The following is a 21338-nucleotide window of genomic DNA, read 5'->3' on the forward strand; positions in this document are numbered from 1 at the left end:
TTTTAGCAACTGCCTATTGGACATCTGCAACTGGATTTCACCTCAGCATCTTAAACTCATTATGTCCAGAACAGAACTCATCATCTTTCTCCCCCAAGCCCTACCTTCTTTCTAACTCCCCCATTCCTGTTGAGAGCACCCCCATCCTTCTAGCTACTTAAGATTCACAGCCTTGAAGTCATTCTCCATTCTCCTTCATTCCTCACCTCTTCCTACATTCAACCAGTTATCAAGTCTGGTTGATTCTAACCTCCATATGATCTCTCACCATTAATCTCTTTTTCTCTACTCACCAAACCACCTCACTGGTTCAGGCCCTTATCCTCTGTCACCTGGGCTACTGGAAGAGCCTCCAAATGGTCTCTGTGATGCTTGTCTTTGACTTCTCCAATCTAACCTCCATACAGCAGCTAAAACAATTTTCTTCAAGCATAAGTCTAACCATGTTACGCCCACGCACAAACAGTTCAGTGGCTCCTAGACTGAAGAGTATAAAAACAAAGGCTTTAATATAATGGTGGACAGTCAGGTTTCAAAATGAGTCTGAAAGGCTGGGACAAACAGATTGAAAAAGATAAATGTAAGGACCTATATTTCTTTACTTTGGTGTTAAAAAAAAGTCAGCATATGGTATACTTCTGTGATGACAGTTTGATGAGAAATTAATGAAAAGGAGCCACACTCATATTCCCCCTCACTAACAAGAATAAAAATGCCAGAAAGGATCAAAATTACTAAAAGATTTTGTGAAAAAAAAAAAAACAACAAACCAAAACCCTCACTGAAGAGCCAATGAACAAACCAAAGAATAATTCAGATTTAATTTTTTAAAAAAGTATGGCTTTTAAAAGAGGGAAAAATTTAAGGAATAACTGGATATAGAATATAAATCTCAAGAGGATATAATAAAAAAAATCTTGTAAATAAGGAAAGCAGAAGACAGAAGTTAAATATTTTAACAGATATGACCAAAAGCAGAATTCATGAAGTGGAAAAAAAGCAGATAAAGCAGTTGAAATGGAAAAACAAGCATAGAAAATTGGATAAAGATTTGAAAGCAGTACAGGAGAAACTGGTAAATTTGGAAGACAGATCTAGGAGAGGAAACCTCAGAAGTACTAGAACCCTGAGAAATACTGAAAAAGGAAAAAAAATCTCATCACAATATTTTGAATAATTATTGAAGAAAATTTCCCCAAAAACCACCCACAAAAAAAGAGTGACTCTATGAACAGAAATATCCAGCATCAATCCAACATGGATAAATTCCAAATTCAATCCTCTCAGCACATCATTATTAAATGATAAAACTGGTGAGAAAAAAATCCAGACTACCAGAAATTATATACTGCCCTCCCCTTTCTCCTTTCTTTCTAATCAATCTATATCTTACCAGATTTTTTCTGGGAAAAAAAAATTATTAGAGAAGTTGGAACATAGTTTTATAAATGGAAAAAAAGAAAGAAAACAAACAAAAGATGGTCTTCAGTCCCAAAATCAATTTTCCAGGAAATCTAACCTTTCCATTTGAAGATTAAAAAAAAATTTTAATAGTCATTTAGAACCCCAAAAGACCTTAAAGAATAGAGAAAAAGCCACACTTGAAAAGATCTTTTAAGGACCCTGGTCCTCACTCAGCCTCTGTGTTTTAATTTTCTTATATGTTAAAATGAGGCAGTTGCACTAAATGATTTCTAAGGTTCCCTATGACTCTACGTTCTGATACTGAATAGTTAATCACAGTTGAAATCTTAAGACCTCTATAATCTAATAAAAACACATAATATTGGCTGAATTACTAAATGATGTAGCTGTACTTGAAAAAGGAAAAAATGACCAAAAAAAAAAAAGAAATGTAAGCAGAGGAAAAAAAAGGTTAGAAGAAATATTTTAGAGATATTTACAAACTAACTAAAAAAGGAACTATTTATTGTTAAATTTGATTGAGTTATAGAAATGGCAAAACAAGAAAGCGTGTATTCCTTTTGACAAAATAACAAAAAATGGTAAGATATGAAGAGATAGGTAAAATACAACAAATGTAAGGTTAAATGTAAATTGACTTAATTCTCCAATAAAAGAAAAAAAAAGAAGTTATGGGTATAACTTAGTTTACAACTTCTCTGTAACTTAATTACGCTATCATCCGGTCTGCACTTACCTGACATATAGCACATGAATTCTACTTTTCATTGTGACTAAATCTATGGGAAATTCTCTCCCAGTCCTCTTTCCAAAGACGGTTGCATGACGGGAGGTGGAGGGTAAGGGTGGGAGAGGGGGATCCTTTGCAAGTTAAGTGGTATAGTTTCTATCCCCCCACCTTCCCAGCTGCTAGAGACCCAGTGGTATTTGTTAAGAAGACAGGCAAGACTTAGCGAAGAAATTTACCTTCCTCCTTTCATTGAAAAGGTGGGGGGAACAGGGATGGGGGGGGATGGGGACAGGCCATTAGAGTGGAAAGCTGTATATTCAGTCAATGTGTTAGTTTTACTTAAGCTTTTCTTCATAATGGAAGACTCACTGGATAGGGGTAGAAGAGAAGTAAATTTGGAATGACTCTGTCAACTAAAAACAAGAGGCATCACTGAATTTTTTTTGAAGGCAGAGAACGACTGTCATGACCTTGGAGCGCTGAACCTCATCACCATTTAAGACCAGTACCCCCTTATCACTGATATTTGGTCTGATGGACCAATTGATAAGCACAGTGATATAGTCACCAAATTAGACCTGTGGAGGGCATATAGCCTGGTACAGATAAGAAGAAGGAACAAATTTAAAGTGCCATTCCAGGAACAGTAGGACCGATATGAAGAATGGGTTGGTTATGCGACTTGGTTTGTACAATGCTTCTGAAAATTTTCAGATTCAAGACTGATGTTAAGACCTGCTACTGGTAGTTCTCTTTATAATATTCTCATCTACACCCAGGACCCTGACACTGAATTGGTATGGACTGTCTCCCTATACTACTATTAGCGATTTCCTAAATGGAAGAAATAAGCTCTTGGCAAACCTTAAAGCGCTATGTAAATTCTAGCTGTCATCATCCTCATCATTAGATGCCAGTTTGAAGGGGTGTGGGTATGCGTGGAGCACAGAATGGAAGCAGCATGACATAACAGAAAGAATTCAGATCCTGCCTCTGACATATACTGGATGGCCAGGAGAAAGCCAATTAGTTTCTCTCAGATTGAGACCCTTCATCTGTAAAATGAAGGTAATACCTACAGTACTTAGACTGTGACATCAGAATGATATATAGGTAAGGAGCTCTATAAATATCGGTTATTACTATAACAGACTGGAAAGGAATCCATATTCCAGTGGAGAAAGTTGACCTCCACAAAAAACTAATGACAGCTCTAATTATACAGCAATACAAGACATACAAAGCATTTTCCTCACAACAAGCCTGTGCTTTGGCTTCACTGGATATTACTGCTACTTTTCCCTTAGGTTTTTTGCCTTAAAAACTCCTCACTAATCTAATGAAGCATCCTAAGTGTTTCTACTAGACACCAGAAGTAGAACTTACATTTTAATGACGCAAAGATATTACTTACATCTACAGAAACAGTTCATCATGGAGTTACCATAGGGGCTATCTTCTCACAGAATATACTACCCTATAATCCAACTCTGCATGTCCTTCTCCCACCATTCACTAATGCAGAAAAGAACTATGTAACTTGGGAGAAGGAGCCACATACAGTCAGAGCCTCATTTGAAGCTCAGAGGCACCTTCTTGAGATAGTGTGGTACAAACCTAATTACCCACATTAGAGCAACTTCACAATGCCCAACAGCTCAATGAAAGCTGGGCATCATTTTTCAAGAGGTTTAACTTCATTAGCTATGTTCCTAGCTATCATGATCTGTGCATGACTTTTGGTATCCATTACTGAGATATGAAATGGTTAGCATCCCATGTCATATGATTAGGCCAAAGACCTAGGAGAAAGTCTTTGGGCCATATTTGTCCTCTTTTGCTCTGCACATCCCATCCCACCTCCCATCCAGCTTCCCCTGTGGCAACTGGTTTCCTGCTTATCTTAGCCTCTTCAATTTCAGTGCTCCTAAGAAACTCTGGTACCACCCCAGCCTGATCCTTTGGGTCATACTTTCTTGGCCCCTTATATGGACCTTGACACTTTTTACCCAGTCTTTGCCTAATCACTGGTATATGTTGGCCACAGTGAGGTACAATAATAAAGAAATCAAAGTAGAAATAAACAATTATAATATGATCAAAAGGTGTAGCTTTACAAGGGAGTTTAATAATGGTTTTCAAAGCCTAGGTAAAAGAAATGATAAAAACACTAACAGATCACTTCATAGATAACACTGATATTACATATCAATGAGTTGCAGCCAAAGAGGTACTCAGAAGCAAATTTAAGTGCTGGCTGCCTCCATTAAGAAGAGTAAAAAATAAACTTGGGTTGAGTGTGCATTAAAAGAAAGGAACAAAGTAATGCAACAAATGAGGGAAGTCAGAAGATTACTAAGGTCATGACAGTAATTAGTAAAGTAGAAAGCCAGAGAACTGAAATAATAAACAAAACCAAAAGATGACTTTTAACAAGATCAATAGTATTGGTAAATAAATAGCAAACAAATTTTTTTCAAGTGAGAGGATTTACAAAATGTACAATGTTTTGTTAATTTGGGGCTTTATTCCTTTATTTTTCTTGCACTTGTTGAAATTGTTATTAAGATTATAATTTAAAATTTTTTTGGAAAAAAAGAAAAAGACCTGGGGAGGTTTTGTTTGATTGTAAATCAACATCATGAAGTGCTGTGGCTAAGATTTTCAACAATATCACAGGCTGTGTTCCTAAGTATGGCATGTTCTATTCTCCCCTGATCACATAATATCTGGAATATTATGTTCAATTCTAGGGGCCACATTTGCACATCAACAAAATTGGAGAAAATCTGGAAAGTGATATCTCAGATGATTATGTGCTTCAAAACCATGTCATATAAGAAATGGTCTAAGAAATTGGGCATATTTAGCCTAAAGCAAACAGGGACGTGATAACTGCCACTTTACATGATGGTCCTTCAGATACTTGAAGGGAGACTAGGTATATGTTTTTCTAGAAAGCCAAACTAAATGCTATCGGTGAAAGTCACAGGAAGACAGATTCCATCCGAATGTAAAGAAGAACTCCCCCAAATGAGAAATGTTTAACAATAAAACAAGTCATCTCGTAAAACAATGAGTTCCCATCCCAAGGAATAAGTAGGGGTTATTTGTCAGGGACATTGTGTGGATTTGTTTCCTACATTGGGACGTTTAGCTTGTGCTAAGTTTAGTTGGGCTAGACTGCTTTCAAGATTCTAAGAAGAGTAAAAAATATCCCAAGATCCTAAAAGTAAAAATGGGATATATTTGAGAAGTCAGGTTTTGAAAGGTATATTTTAGACCTTAGAAAATGAATGAGAGCACAGAAAGCTGGCAGCTTTCTCAAGTATGATAGCTACTTCATAAAACCCAGAGGAAAAAAGAAGCTACAGCTGGGGTACATATTGGAATAAAGTATACAGTTTCAAAATTAAAAGGCGAAAATGCCTGCCTAGATCCTACATCTAATATTTGTATAGCCTGGGTTTGAGTGTCTGGAGAATTCTCATGTCACAGAGCACACCACAGGATTCACACAGCCTCAGAAAACTAGCAGTCATTAACCAAAACAACTAAATCATTAGCATCCTCTCCTATGAACATTCAGTCAGCACTGCAGGATCTGTGAACAGGTAGGTAACTCACCGGGTACAAATGACCATGCAAGCAATTCCCAGAAGCTGCAGCTTGGCTCGAGGCACCACTCTCAGCTTTAGGTAACGATCCACACATTCCACTGTCATATGAAGGCAGAGGCTTGTAAAATCCTTCATGGTGGCAACTTCTACTAGCCAGTCAATCAAAATATACCTATGAAACAGCACCCACATCCACAGTCTGCATTAGCAAAAGCATTAAAAAAAGTTATACTTCATAAAGCTAACAAATCTCCAATATATATTTTTTTCTCCCACAGGAGGGAACTTTCTAAAACAAGCATACTCTAAACCCAACCTTGCCCATGGCTGAATCAACTTGTGCAAATGAACAAGCTATGGTCTGGGTGATTGCTTCCATGATGTATGGAGATGCTAAATTATTCATTTTGGTGAAATGATCAATTCCAAAGAGATCACAAACCTGAATCGATCATGGGGTAAGCCTAATGCCCCCCCTGGACTGTCAGACCTGTCTTTTTGTGCTCCATTACACTCACAAGAAGACTGCTCAATCAAGTGTGTCTAAATTATTATAAACTGGCTGTTAGCCTCAAGGCCCCGGGTTAATAACCCTTTACCAAGGGCTAAAGGATCACTTTCTGCTTTTACATGACATTGACAAAACCTTCACTAGAGCTGGATATTCAGTTTGAAGCTCTACATTTCAAGATGGTTGTGTAAAAATTAAGAAAGTTAAGGTGGGAAAGAAATTCTTTAGGGAGACATGAAGGGAATACTTAAGAGAGCAATAATACCTTATTTATCTGGAATTCACTTATCCAGGAAACTCAACCAACTAGATCATAGCCCAGAACTAGAACAAAAAGTAATAAAGGTCTCTGGGCAGTCAAAACGATGGTGACAAAATGAACTAAAACTCACACACCTGAAAAGAGCTCTGTGGTCTACCACTACGATTACGTACTCTCAGTCAGTGCAACCAAGCCTAGTTTGGTCTCCTTGTCTATGGCTATTGTTGGGAGAGAGTTGCACAGATGGGGAAAGAAGGGATCATAATAACAGACAGTCAAACACAGCCTAATCTTGAAGGAAACATCAGAAGTGTCGCTGAAAGAAGTAGGGCAGTTGGAGGCATGTAGCAAAAGAACAAACAGCTTTATACAACATACCTAAAAAAGACCCCGAGGGCATAACATAATTATAGTGGTCTAATAATTGTTGGTCATAATAATAACCTAATCATGCATTTCTGAAAAGTTAAATTGTATTTAACATAATTTTAAGTGGGCAGGAAGTATGATAGATTAAAAAATAGCTAAAAAATTTTAAATTAAAAAAAAAACCAACCCTTTAAAGTGTCTCAGTTAAGTTGAATACCTGATTGATGTGTAATCATTCATCCCTAATTATGCTGGACAAACATACACTGCCCAGTAAAGAATCCAAAGAAAGTAGCTCTCTGCTTCCTGGGACCTTGAAGAATGCTCTGGCTATTCGTATGTGAGTCCTTACCTCATTGTGTCATTCATTCCCTTCTGCACAGTGAAGATGCTCTCTTTACTGACAGGGTGAGAAGCCTGAAAGAGCTGCAACACCACTTCATTCGAAGATTTTGCTTCTAATCCAAGCTGGTTTCCATTTCCACAAGCTTTGGCTAAAGATATCTTGAAAAGAAAACACAATACCAAAAATAAGCCCGAAGGACACACTTGTAGGCAATTCATAGTAACAAAAAGGGATGGCTTTGGAGTCAGGGGCCTGGGCTCACTGTCCGCCTCAGACACTTAGGTCAAGACGAGGCCAAGTCACCTCCTCTCTGGTTCTTAGCTTTCGCATCTGTAAAATTTTGATATTAGACCAGATGACTTCTAAGGCCCCTCATAGGCTTTCTTGCAGTATGCTATAGTGGAAAGAGCCCTGGTTTTGTAGTTAGAGGACCTGGGTTCTCATCTCAGCGTGCCCCTGGACAATGCATTCACTTCAGCTGGTGGCACAGCGGATAGAGTGCTGGGCCTGGAGTCATGAAGACCCCAAGTTCACATAGAGCCTCAGAACACTTAGTGGCTGAGGAGATTATTATTAGAAGGGGCCATTAGGAAAGACTTAAAGATGATAGGACTTAATTGAGCCTTGAGAAGTTTAGAATTCGGACTGATGAAGGGGAAAGGAATGTCCTCCTCTTCCTCTCCACCTCTGGGTAACGTAAAGAAAGAATACTACATGAGGAGTCATGTACAAGAGAGATCAGACTAGCTCTGCTTGGCCCCAGATGCTGTAACTAGGAGCACTAGGTAGAAGTGGCAAACAGAAAACCACAGGTTTGACTTAAGAAAAAAAAAAGCTGAAGAATTCGAACTATTTAGAGTGGAACGGGCTACCTTGGGAGGGGGTAAAATCCCCCTCCTTCAAGGTTTTAAAGCTCAGACTGTTGGGGACAGTATAGAGGGAATCCCTGCTCAGTTATCAGCTGCACAAGATGGCCATTCAAGTTTTTCCCAGCTACTCGATGTTGTGCTTTTGTGAGTTAAGACGATCTGGTTTTTAACCCAAGAAGGGCCACTGATCTTTCACTTTTCACCTTTCTGAGTCTCTTTCTTTATCTGTAAAATGTAGAAAATATCTATTCTAGATAACTCACAGGGTTTTGTGAGATGAGAGATAAAACATAATGATTAAAATAAAACAATCAGAGTAAACAAACAGTATCGTTTTGGTTTCGGGAGATCTTACCTGTGCTTCCCAACAGCCCTTGGTGGCATAGTCCCTGAGTTTCCGGAGGCTCTGGAGGTATCTTCCAGGGTCTGACATCTGTCAGTGGAAGAACATCACAATGAATTTATGTTCTTTTTTCTCTTCCGTGGAACTCAGGTGTGACTACACCATTTTTATTCTACATCCCCTTAAGAGTGCCATGACCTGGCCCATCAACACCCCCCTCGCTACCTAAAAACTCTCAAATTCTGGAAAGTGCTGCCGGTATAAAACCATTCAGAATCCTCTATGCTACATCAGAGGTATGGATGGATCTTAGCTAGGAGACGGGAATTTTGTTTGCCCTAATGTTATGATTTTTGCCACATCAAAAAGCCCATTTTGAGTAAGAATACACTATTTTTCATTTTTAATCAATCAATAAGCATTTATTAAGCGCTTACTACATGTTAGGCAGAACACTAGGTGCTGCTGACACAAAGACAAAAACTAAACAATCCCTGTCCTCAAGGATCTTACACGGTATTGGAAGAAACATACACATAGGTAGAAAATGTACATAAAGTAAAGGAGGGTAGGGAACACTAGCAGCTGAAGGGACAGAAGGAAAGAAGATTCAAGGTTACTTACAGCAGTCCTCTGACTACTTTCCCAAAGGAGGTAAGAACTATTTAAACATCCCTGATTAGATGATGCCTCAAACATTTCAAGTGCTTCTTTTCTTTTGTCTTCATCCTAGGAATAAGTCAAAGCATAAATTCTCTTTCACTTAAGACCAGCCACATATTAACTTTTATTGCCACTTGTATTTACACTGATATGTACATTACATGTAGACTACCCTAACAAGCAATCAGATATCCATCCTTAAGGGTCAGTATTCCAGCTCTAAACAGCAATGCTTTGCTTTCTAGAAATGCTAACATTTTAAAACCCAAGCCTGCTGACAAATGAGATAATGTATGTATAATACTTTATAGATCTTAAAAATATTATAGAAATATCACTGTTATTTTTTTTCTCAGAAGCTTAGCTGTAAAAAATTAAGCACAATAAAAGACCTAACTCCCAGTATGATCAAGTATTGGCACAAACTAGTACTTGAAAAAGCTTTCAGGTGATACAAAAATCACTTTCTATGTGGACAAAAGACAGGCATGTTTTGAAAAGGAAGGTCCAAGGTCACAGGTCGAGTGACAATACAACTTAGTAAGCCAAAATTAGAGCAGAACTTGACTAGCAGCATGATTAAGAACCTGGAATGAGTCACTAAGGGAGGCTATGGAATCTCCACCCCTGCTATCTTTAAAAAGCCACCTAATATGGAATGAGCAATTCATGGCTTATGTAGAAAGATTTCTATTCCTTTGCAAGCTGAGTTGGGAGCCTTCTCTCAAGTAAAGCCGAATTATCAATACCCTGGAGAATTCTACAACGTGGTGACAGCTGACTGGGATGTCATTGGTGATGCCCACAGAATCTTTTAGGGAAGGAGTATAAGACTATTCACCCCTCCACTAAAGTGCCTCCAAAGGGCTCTGCTCTTTGCAGTCTTGTGCTGGGTTTGTAACTTTCGTCATCTCCCTTCCTATCAGCTTGGACACAGTCACCTCTTGTTGCTGCCTGGCGCTTGTCTCTAGTATCTGCACTCATCCCTTGCCTCCTCCCAGCCTGCCATGGGCTGAAGACCAGTTAGCCAAGCGTGAAGAGCCAAGGCTCCTGCTTCCACGTGTATGGAGAAAATTGTATTCTGAACATATTTTTAGAATTTCAAAGCTATACAGAATTGGTTAACTTACCTCAAAAAGGCTCAAAACTTTACCCAAACAATATAGTATTGATCCTTTATGAACCTTAAAAGAAAAGGAAAGTCAATTACTTCAGAAGATCACTTGAAAATTTTCCCTCAAAACCCCTGGCTGAAGACAGTACCTAAGCTAGGCAGGGGTAGAAGCAAGTAATGCAGCAGACCCCCCCCCTAAGTGTGAACACCACAGCTCCATGAGGCTATTATAAACTGTTTAAAGGAAGAAGAAAAAGAACTCCAGTGTATTCCATTGCCTGTCCTCTGGCTCTATTTTACAGATGAGTTTCTCAAATGAATATTTTATAATTGCTATATACATGTCCTCCCTACCTGGTCTCTGTTCAACCTCTGGCAATCAGGCTTCTATATCCATTCCACAGCATTTCTCCTTTCCAGGGTCACCACTGGACCCCAATCACCAAATCCACTGGCCTGTTTTCAAACCTCATCTTTTTTAACCTCTACGTAGTTGCTGATAGAGTAGACCAGTGGCATCAAAGTCACATAGAAATGGGGGCCACTAATTTGTACATAAGGCCCCTTGCAGGGCACATATTGACTCAATTTTAAAATGAAATGCTACCTATATTTTACTGCATTTTTACTTATTTTGTTAAAAATTTCCAAGTCCATTTTAATATGGTTCTGGTGGGGAGGGCTGTGGGCTGCATATTTGACGCCTCGGGAGTAGATGACTCACATTTCCCTGATGCCTTCTCCTGCCTTAGCTTCTGAAACCATCCTTAAGAAGGTTGTCTCTTTCTACTCATCTGATCGCTTCTTCCCTATCTCCATTCAGGGCTCTTTCTCCCTCTCATTCCCGGGACTGGAGCCTCACTGGCTTTCTTCTTCCTTCTCTGTGCTCTCTTCTCATGTTCTTCTCAGTTTCATTAGCTTCCACTGCCACTTCTTGGCAGGAATGTCCAGTTCTGATCTTTCACAAACTCAAAATCAGCTGCCAGCTCTATAGTTACATTTAACACACTGCTGTAACTTCTAACTCAACATGTCCCAAAAGGAACTTACTCCCTCACCAACAACATCAGCAGACCCTTCCTCCTGACTTCTATTACTGTTAATGGCACCACCGCTCTCTCCATTGAAAAACTCAGCACCATCTTTGACTTCTCATTCTCCCTGGCCTCCCAAACCCAATGAGTCTCTTAGTTGTAACCATTCATCCTTTACAAGGCTTCTTTCCTTTTGATTCAAAAAACATTAAGTGCCTACTATGGCACAAAGAACTGTCCTGAAGATCCCTTGCTACTGCCAGCATCCTGATCCAGGTTCTTATCATTTCACTCATACCTGAACACCATTACAGTTATAACATTATTACAACACCTTTCTCTCCAATGTATGTTGTATGTCGATGTCCAATTAATCTTTATAAAACACTGCTCTGATTTCATAATTTCTTTGCCCCAAAATTTTCAATAGCTCCCCACTGGCTATATGATCACTTATCAACTTCTTATTTAGCATTCAAGAAACAATCCAATTTAACCTCAACCTGCTTTTTTAATTCAATTCAACAAACATCGACTATTTGTGTGCAGGGAACCTTAACTTTCAACGCTTCCCTTAGAAGAGCCCTTTTCCTCAACCCAGTGAGTCTCCTGAGTGTCCAAGAACATACCTTTTGCTTTCCCATTTCTATTCTTTTTCTCACACCATCCCTGTTCTGTTGATAGCTCTTTAGCAATTATTGTCTATGTTTCATTGACTGGCTAATCATACACTTGAGCCATCTTATTCAGTTATTTTAAATGACTTAAGATTTCCTTTTTATGCATTTGTGTTTTATCTTCCCAGCTTATAAATTCCCCATGTCAGGGAGTAGACCCTTTAACTTTTCTGTAACTCTCATAGTGCTGGATACACATCAGGTATCCAAACATTTGTAGATTAGACTTTTCAAGCTTTTATTCGCATTCCTTAAGATCCTGGCTGTGCCAGCTAAAACAGATATTATCTACTCTGAAGCACTAAAAATAAACATTTATCCAATATTCACTACATGCAAATTGTTATTTTAGATTTTTTAAAAGCTTAGGGTGATCTTCAAAGGAAAGGAATTGTATTATAAAGGTGTGGATCCTTACTTTTTGAAACTGACATTCTGCTTTGAGGCTTTCAAAGACAACAGCTTTACAGCAGCTCCCAGACACAGACCATGGAGGGCGAATAAATAGCCAGATAAATGGAGCAGCATTAACATTCAGGCGTTCCGTTAAGCTGAAGAAACGTGATGCTTTTAATCCATTCACTTCTGCACGACCCTCATCAGAAATAGACACTAGAATGATGGATAGAAAAAAAAAACCTAGTAAGTACTTAATAAGGCTTGTGGCTCTGACCTGGCTTGATATGAAAATATGGAAAGATCTCGTTTATCAGATGGTCAAAAGTTTTAACAGTCTCTCAGTAAAAAATTCTGGAAACATCTATAAAGCCATGCTGTTAAAATAAGTTCCTTAGCAAAGATCATCTAATCAAAGCCATGGAGAAACATCAACAATAAGGCATATATTCCCGGGCACAAATAGAACATTAATTTTTTAAAAGTTGGTCTACAAAGACTGGGAACATTTCAAGAAGTTCAAAATGGGTCTTATCTCTTTACAACATTTTACAATCAAAGATCAAAGGGGCTAAATGCCTCTGATCTATACCAGTCTCCCATAAACTTGTTAGAGACCCTGGCCCTGCTCAGCTGGACACTTACAGCCTTCATTGTAGAGGTAGGCAATCCCCAGCTTCACAGCAGCTTCAAAATTACCACTTTCAGCAGCCCTAAAAAAAACAGCACCAAGCGCTGATTAGAGATTTTATTCTTTTAAAGGTTAGTGTTATAGAGGCATTTGAAACCAGCTACAAGTCATCTTTTGACTTAATAAAACTGCTCCAATTCACTTGGACATAAACCATGGGTTCAGTTCAAGTTGAAGTGGCTCTGACACAACATGTATGTCCAAAAGATAAGAATGAACATTTCTTTATTCATTTACCCTGTAAGTGCCTACCAGGATGATCAAGGCTAGAGCTAAGTATAACATATAGGGATACAACAGTAAAAGGTATAGCCCCTTCTTACTATGAGCTTAAAGTTTACTGGGGCTAACTAGATATAGGGCTCAACTAAAGGAGAATTATAAAGATATAAACTCATGGATGGTAACCTATTATAGTCTATAAATGCCAAGGAAACACAGCAAAGAAACAATAAAGCAGGAGATCAATTTCCAGAGAAGACTTAATTTCCAAAGGTTTAAGTAACAGTGCATCAGTTTATGTTAATGGAGACTAATTTGAATAAGGGAAGTTTTATTTGCAGATTATTTTTAAAACACACATAGTTTTATTACTTTTCAGTGCCTCTAGTAGACTAAATATTTTCATTAAAGAATCTTTGGGTACCTGTTTAATTAAATAGCAATGAACATTTCTATTGCATTTTAAGGTTTACAAACTATTTTCTTCATAATTCCCCTCACAGAAAGTCTTTAAGCAAAGCCTAAGTGACTATACGTCAGGTATGTTGTAGAACAATTCTTGTTCAGATATACTGGTCTAGATGGCTTCTAAGGTTCATTCTAACTCTTGCGATTATCTATAAAGCCTTCTACAATCTGGATTGTGCCCACTTCTCCAGACCTAAAGTCTCCTGAAGGTAGTGGCACTTAATGTGAGCCTTGAAAGGCAGTAGGATTCTAAGAGATGGAGGTAAGAAAGAGCATAGCTTGGGTAAAAGCATGGGTAGGAGATGAAATATTACGTATGGGAGACAACAAACAAGTCAGTTTGACTGAAGTAAAAAGTGCATGAGTTAGAGTAATATAGAAACAGTCTGGAATGATAGGCTGGAGGCCAGTAAGAGAAATGAGGAGGGCCTAGTGGAGGTGAAATTGCCAAGACCTAGCAATGACCGGATATGGAGGATAAGAGAGTAAAAAAGTCAAGGAAAACTCCTCTGTTGCAAAATGAAGGTAAATGGGAAAACGATAGTGTTCTTAAAGGTGTGTTTAGAGGGTAGGATAATGAGCTTCTATTTTGGACAGAGTCAGATGCCAATGTAACATCTGGGATTCTGGGTGGAGATATCAAGAAAAGCCATTGGGAATGTACATTTCCCCAGATGTAAAATAACAGGTTTAGACTAGGATGTCTCTAAGGCCCTTTAGGCTCTAAAATTCTGATTACTCTGTGGGTTAGAAGTTTCTACAATTGTTTGAAATAACTGGCCACTGCTGAATTTGGCTATTGAGTCTGAAGGATAAGTGGTTTAAAATGATACAACAAAAGTTACCTTTCAAAAAGCTTTAGGTTCTCCAGAGAAGGCCACATCTCCCGAAAGCTTGCAGATGCCCACACACTGGCATGGTTATCTACAAGATACTTAAGATGTGGATGTACCTACAGAAAAAACAGAAAAGATCTCACTAAAATATCTTCCTAAGGATTCTTTTAAACAAAGTTTAAATTTAATTAATTTGCGAGCAATTTATTAAGCATTTAACACATGCAAAATAATGCTGGGTGGGGGTATACAAATACAATGAAGACCTGCTCCCTTTTAATTCAATTAATATTTATTGTCTACCAAGTTTAAGACATTGAAGACACAAATATTGAAAAAAAAAAAAGAAAAAAATCCCTTCCATCAAGGACTTAAGGAAACATGAAAAAACATCTATAAGAAAACACATACACACACATACATACAATAACCACAGTGTATAGAGAACATGCTAGGAACACAAGTACAAAATACTATGTGAGATCAGAGCAAGGAAAGATCATTTGTGACTGGGAAGCAGGAGGTTATCAGGAAAACCTTCATGGAGGAGTAGCATTTAAATTGGGCTTTCAAGGATGGGTAAATTTTCAAAAGGCAGAGATATGAGCAGGGAAGAGAGAGTGGATATTCAAGGCACAGGGAAGGTTGTGGACTAAGTGGGTGGGGGGGAGAAGGGAAAGACTAAAGAGAACACACTTTCACTTAGAAACTATTTGGGTTGCTTACCCTGTCTGGGCCTCAGTTTCCTCATCTGTAAAAAGAGGGGACTGGACTAGATGGCTTCTAAGGTTCCAAGTCTAAATCCCATGATCCTAAATAGTTAATCACAGCTGAAATTTTAATCTTAAGAGCTTCTACAGTGAGAAAAAAAGATACTCAGTATAGTATTGAGTAAGTTACTGAATGATATAGTTGGACTTGAAAAGAAAAAAAGACGATGAGTAGGCAAAAAACAAATATAAGGACGGATGTAACTAAAAAGATTGGGAAGAGGGTGAGTTAGAAACAATTACAGATTTTATAGCACAAAACATTGGAATTATGTTTAGTGTCAAGTTCTGTTAAATGTGGGGATTAGATCAGATAGTTGCCAAGGTTCCTTCCAGCTCTGAATGTTAAGAATAACATTTGTGGCTTGCGAATATATTTGAGTCGAGTTGTAGAAGTAGAAAAACAGGAAAGTTTCTATTACTTATAACAAGCAACTTAATGGTGAAAAGATAAGTCAAATTTGACAATTATGAAGTCAAATATGAGTGCAAGCTCTTACAGATCCCATAAAACAGGGAAGGCTTGGAGCATCAGCTTGGTGATGGATTATAAATTGGCAAGCCCAGCTAAGTTAAAAGACTTTACCTCATCAGAAAATTGGGCACCAAGTGATCGAATTTTTTCAATCATTGTAACTCATAAGAACCATCTACTAAAGCTTGGAGGGCTATCATTTGCCTTGATGGGCAGTGTACACATAACTTCAACTTACTATGTAAAGTTTTTCAAATCCCATGAGGTCTGAAAATATTTGTTATGGGATGAAAGGAAGCGATTATGAGATATAGCAAAAAAAAAAAAAAAAGACTCTGCCCTGGGAGTTAGGAGACCTGACTTCTATCTGGTCCCAGCTCGGCCACTAACTTGCTACATTTATAGTGGATAACTCACTTGTTGCTGGTTCTCAGTCTCCTCATCTGTTAAATGAAGGGGTTGGAGAGGGATGTTGCCAAAGCTCCTCCTAGCTCTGAATGTCAAGAGTGGCATTTGTGCATGAGAATGTATTTTTAGAGTTTTAACAGTACTTTCACTTACTAAGGGAAGCAGAGCATTAAGAGATGAGGGCTTGAATAACACTGAGTTCAACTAGACATAAATAGAAACTTCTTGACCACCATGACAACCACATTTTACAACAAACTATCTTAAAGAAGGCTGGGTGAACCAGATTTGGTTCATCAGTCCCTATACTTTAGATAGATTCAAAAACATGATCACATATAATTAGAGAAACTTATTTGGAAGGGACTTTAGATAAAGGTCACCTAGTTTAACCCATCCCTGCTCAGGAATCTCATCTACAATATCCCCCACAAATGGCCCACCAGCCTCAGTGTGAAGAACATTAGTGAGAGAGAACACGCCACAACACTCAGAGACAATCCTGCATGGTTTTGGACGGTTCCAATTCTATGGAGCCTTTAAGGGGGGAGGTGAAAGAGGAAGGTGCTGGGAATCAGGAGACCTTGGTTTGAACCCTGACTTTGCTGCTAACTACCCGGGTGACCTAGGGCAAGCTTTATAACCTTAATTTCCACATCTGTAAAATAAAGAGGGTTTAACTAACTTCCTTTCCAATTTGTAATTCCGTTATCCTTACACAAAGCCAAAATCTACCACTCCTTTACCAGCTGCTTCTAGATGTGCCCTGTAGGGCTAAACAGAACAAATTCAAACCCTTTTCCAAAGGCCAGGCCTTCAAATACTGAAATGCAGGCATTATTTTCTTCCTGAGTATTTTTTTTTGCAGGTTAAACACCCCCGGTTTCTTCAGCTCATCTTTGTATGGCAGAGTAATCCTGACCATCCTGGTCTCTCCTTTGTCAAAGTCGATCTTAAAATGTGGCACCCGAAACTGAACACAATAATGCAGATGTGGTCTGAACAGGGCAGAGGACAGTAAAATCATTACTTCTCTTATTCTAGACACCTTTTAATTCTATACACCTTTTAATGCAGCCTAAGATTGTGTTAGCTCTTTCAGCTGCCAAGTTGTTATTATTATCATAGTTTTTGACCCAGGAGAGACCTTAGAGGTCATTCGGTCCAACGTTCCAATTTTACAAATGAGGAAATTGACACACAGAGAAATTAAGCAACTCATTCAAAGTCAAGTAGGTGGTAAGTGGCAGAATTGGGGCTTGAATCCTGGTCCTCTTCAAACCCAGCCTCCTTTTGATGGCACCCGACCCGCCTCTTACGAAGTTGACTCCTTGGGCTTGCATTCCACTGAAACCTCCAGCTCTTCTGCTGGAACATTTTCAAGCCCCTATCCCCACTCTCTATTAAATTTTTATATTCAAATGATGAGCAGGTGGAGTTTTTAAAAATCGAGGAAGATTTGCATGAAGTGATACGAAGTGAAGTGAGCAGAACCAGGAGAATGCTGTACACAGTAACAGCAACACTGTGCACTGATCAACTATGAATAACTTAGCTCTCCTCAGCAATACAATGATCCAAGACAATTCCAAAGGCCTCATGATGGAAAATGCTATCCACATCCAGGGAAAGAACTAACAGTCTTGAATGCAGATCAAAGCATACTATTTTCACCTTCTTTGCTTTTGTTTTTTCCCTTTGGTTGGTTTCTTTTCTCACAACATGACTAATATAGAAATATGTCTGTCTACATGATTTGCGCATATATAACCTATATCAAATTGCTTAAGGAAAAGGTAGGGAGAATATTTGGAACTCAAAATTTTAAAAACATGAATGTTAAATATTGTTATTATATGTAATTAGAATAAAGTATTTGTAAAAAAAAAATTTTGTATTCAAGCGCAGCACTTTACATTCATCTTTACTAAATTTCATCTCATTAGATTTGCCCCATTGTCCTAGTCTGCAGTATCCTTTTGGAACTTGACTTTTGTCCTAGAGGTTAGGAACCCTTCCCAGTTTTGTGTCACTTCCAAACGTGCAATTCAACATAGAAGACTCTTTAAGGTTTGTTACATTGACTCTTTCTCTGTAACAATAAATTAGGAAAACACTGATGTGAAGTTCATTCAGTAGTATCCATTTCACCAAGGAGTAGAATTTTCTTGACTTCTTGTATGCGATAATAGTCAATGTCTTTTTTTTTTCCAAACAGATACTTAGCAGTAAGATATTTTGAAGAATTAATTAATGAATGTAACTTACAGCTCTGATGGCAAGAATGTCCTCCGCAGGAAGCCATTTCAGTATATGAAAGAGGACATCTTCAGGGAGACTCAATAGAGTTAAGACTCGGGGCCTCTTTTTTATTCTTCGCTTTGAAGGAAGACAAAAACACTTGGAGCACCTACAGTGAATCACTGGGAAAAAAAAGACCAAAATTCAGTGAGTGATAAAGTAAAAAACAAGTCACAATGAAATATATTTTAAGGAAAGATAGAAATTGAAATCTCAGAACATCGAAATAAAGGACAAGTGTTTAAGGAAATTTGCCTCTCTAAAATATAGCTGAGAACAAGTTCATGAAAAGCCTCTGAACCATCAAAATAGAAGCCAAAAGTCCATGCACCTTACTCATAGGAAAGGCTATTGGGTGCCCACTGAGCCTGTTTACTTTTTAGATGAAATTCTTGTTGTTCAGTTCTGTTCGACTCTTTGTGACCCCATTTGGGGTTTTCTTGGCAAAGATACTAGAGTGGTCTGCCATTTCCTTCCCCAGCTCATTTTACAGATGAAGAAACTGAAGCAAACAGGGTTAAGTGACTTGCCCAGGGTCACACAGCTAATAAGTGTCTGAGGCTGGATCTGAACTCAAGTCTTCCGGGAGCAGCTAGGTGGTGCAGTGGATAGAGCACTGGCCCTGAAGTCAGGAGGACCTGAGTTCAAATCCAGCCTCAGACCAAACACTTGACACTTACTAGCTGTGTGACCCTGGGCAAGTCACTTAACCCCAATTGCCTGAAAATAAAAAAAAAAAATGAACTCAAGTCTTCCTGATTCCAGGCCTAGTGTTTTATCCTAGCTGCTAGACACAATTTTAACAAGTTTAATTAACAAGACCAGAGATCAGAAGGGTAAGTGGGTTTCTATAGGTTAGCACAATGACAGTAAGAACACAGAAAAAAGCCGACAAACTAAAAATACATAGAAACTTGTTGTCACATAAGGGAAAAAAATTCTCATTAATTTCACTGCATTATAGCACAGCAGGTGATGTACTTAGTGATGACCTGGAGTCAAGAAATTGCCTTGTTGGATGATAATCTATTAGCTTTCCACCTCTCTCTTTACTTTCTCACAGCAACATTGTGACTTCTGATCCCTTCACTGGCTCATCTCTCTCCTAGGCTACCTCCCTCCCTTGCACCAGTCACAATCTCCTTTGTCCCCCATCTGGACTCTTTGGTAAACCAGTTCAACTCTAACTGTCCTCTTTTCTTCAGTTCCTGGCCTCTTTATAATATTGCCTATTGAGCCCTCCCACTATCTATTATTGCCTTTGCTCCTACACACATGCTGCTGAATAAAGGTGGAGAAAATCATGCAACCATTCTGACTAGGTCTGCTACAAATCCGTATTACACCACTTCTACTGCACCCTCACTGCTGCTAAGTACTCCTTCTACATCTCCCTTATTAAATCACTATCCCACTCTCCACAATAGCTCTTCTAAACCTTCTCATCTCTACTCAAACACTCTGTGGCTCACCTTCCCCCCACTCTTGCCTCCTATTTTACTGAAAATATTGAGGCCATTTGCTGAGAGCTCCCTCTTTTCCTGTCACTCAGATGTCTTCTGCAATGATCGCCTCCTTCATCTCTGTCTCATCCAAAAAGATGTTCCTTCTCTTTGACAAAGCTAACCCCTCTACCTGCACAAGGGATCCCATTTCATCCCTTCTTCTCCAGCAGATCACCCCACTCTTTCACTTATGTTCAACCTCTCCCTATCTATTAGTTCCTTCCCTCTTGTCTACAAACACAACCATGTCTCCTCCATCCTCAAAAAACCCACAATTGATCCTTCCATTCCCACTACCGTCTCTTCTGCACTTTGTGGCTAAATCCCTTGAGAAGGCTGTCTACAATTGCTACGCCCACTTCCTCTTTTCTCACTTTCTCCTTAACCTCCTACAATCTGGCTTCCAAACTCTTCATTCCGCTGAAACCGCTCTCTCCAGTCATCAACAATCTCCTAATTGCCAAAGCCAATGGCTACTTCTCAACCCTCAGTGTTCTCTGTCTTCAGTCACTGACACTGTTGATCACCTTCTTCTCTCTAGCTTTTCCTGACACCACACTCTCTCTCCTGGCTCTCCTCTCACCTGACTACTCTTCCTCAATCTCCTTTGCTGGATCCTTGTCACATCCACAAGCTGTAGGTGTCCCACAGGACTCTGTCCCGGCCCACTTCTCTTCTTGTTCTATACTAGTTCATTTGATGGTCTCATCAGAATTTAATTATCATTTCTATGCTGATGATTTTTTTTTTGTATGAGGCAGTCAGGGTTAAGTGACTTGCCCAGAGTGTCAAGTGTCTGAGGTCACATTTGAACTCAGATCCTCCTGACTCCAGGGTTGGTGCTCTATCCACTGTGCCACCTAGTTGTCCCTATGCTGATGATTTTCAAACCAGCCTTAACCTCTTTGCTGATCTCTGGAACTTAAATCTCCAACTGCCTTTCAGATGTCTCAAACTTGAAGTTCAGCAGACATCTTAAACTTGACATGCCTGAAACTGAACACATTATCTTGCCCCACTAAATCCTCCCTACATTCAAACTTCCCCATTACTGTTGAGGGCACCACCATTCTCCCAGTCTCAAAACCTAGATGACATCCTCAGCTCTTCACTCTCTCTCATTCCCTGATCCCGACCCCCCCCCCCAATCTGTTGCCTAGGCATGTCAATTTCACTTCTGTAACTTCTGTAAGGAATATGTCCCCTTCTCTCCTCTGATACTGCTCCTACTTTGGTGCAGGCCCTCATTATCTCATGCCTGGACTACTGCAATAAGCTGCTGGTGGGTCTGCCTGCCCCCAGC

General features: G+C 39.0%; 1 protein-coding gene across 2 annotated transcripts in view; it reads right to left on the reverse strand.

The window, feature by feature from the left end:
• Positions 1–21338, reverse strand: part of CCNF (cyclin F) — a 36512-nt gene that overhangs the window by 13184 nt on the left and 1990 nt on the right. For both annotated transcript variants that reach the window (XM_021006873.2, XM_021006872.2), the window contains exons 2-10: positions 18498–18652; positions 14586–14692; positions 13005–13072; positions 12382–12575; positions 10269–10322; positions 9100–9204; positions 8488–8565; positions 7270–7421; positions 5783–5947 (exon numbers count right to left, since the gene is read on the reverse strand). In XM_021006873.2, coding sequence (XP_020862532.1) covers positions 5783–5947; positions 7270–7421; positions 8488–8565; positions 9100–9204; positions 10269–10322; positions 12382–12575; positions 13005–13072; positions 14586–14692; positions 18498–18652 — 1078 coding nt within the window. The remainder of the gene's footprint in view (positions 1–5782; positions 5948–7269; positions 7422–8487; positions 8566–9099; positions 9205–10268; positions 10323–12381; positions 12576–13004; positions 13073–14585; positions 14693–18497; positions 18653–21338) is intronic.

This window comes from Phascolarctos cinereus, unplaced genomic scaffold (genome assembly GCF_003287225.1).
Source record: "Phascolarctos cinereus isolate Bilbo 61053 unplaced genomic scaffold, phaCin_HiC Scaffold_4;HRSCAF=312, whole genome shotgun sequence".
In the NCBI taxonomy this organism is placed as follows: domain Eukaryota; kingdom Metazoa; phylum Chordata; class Mammalia; order Diprotodontia; family Phascolarctidae; genus Phascolarctos; species Phascolarctos cinereus.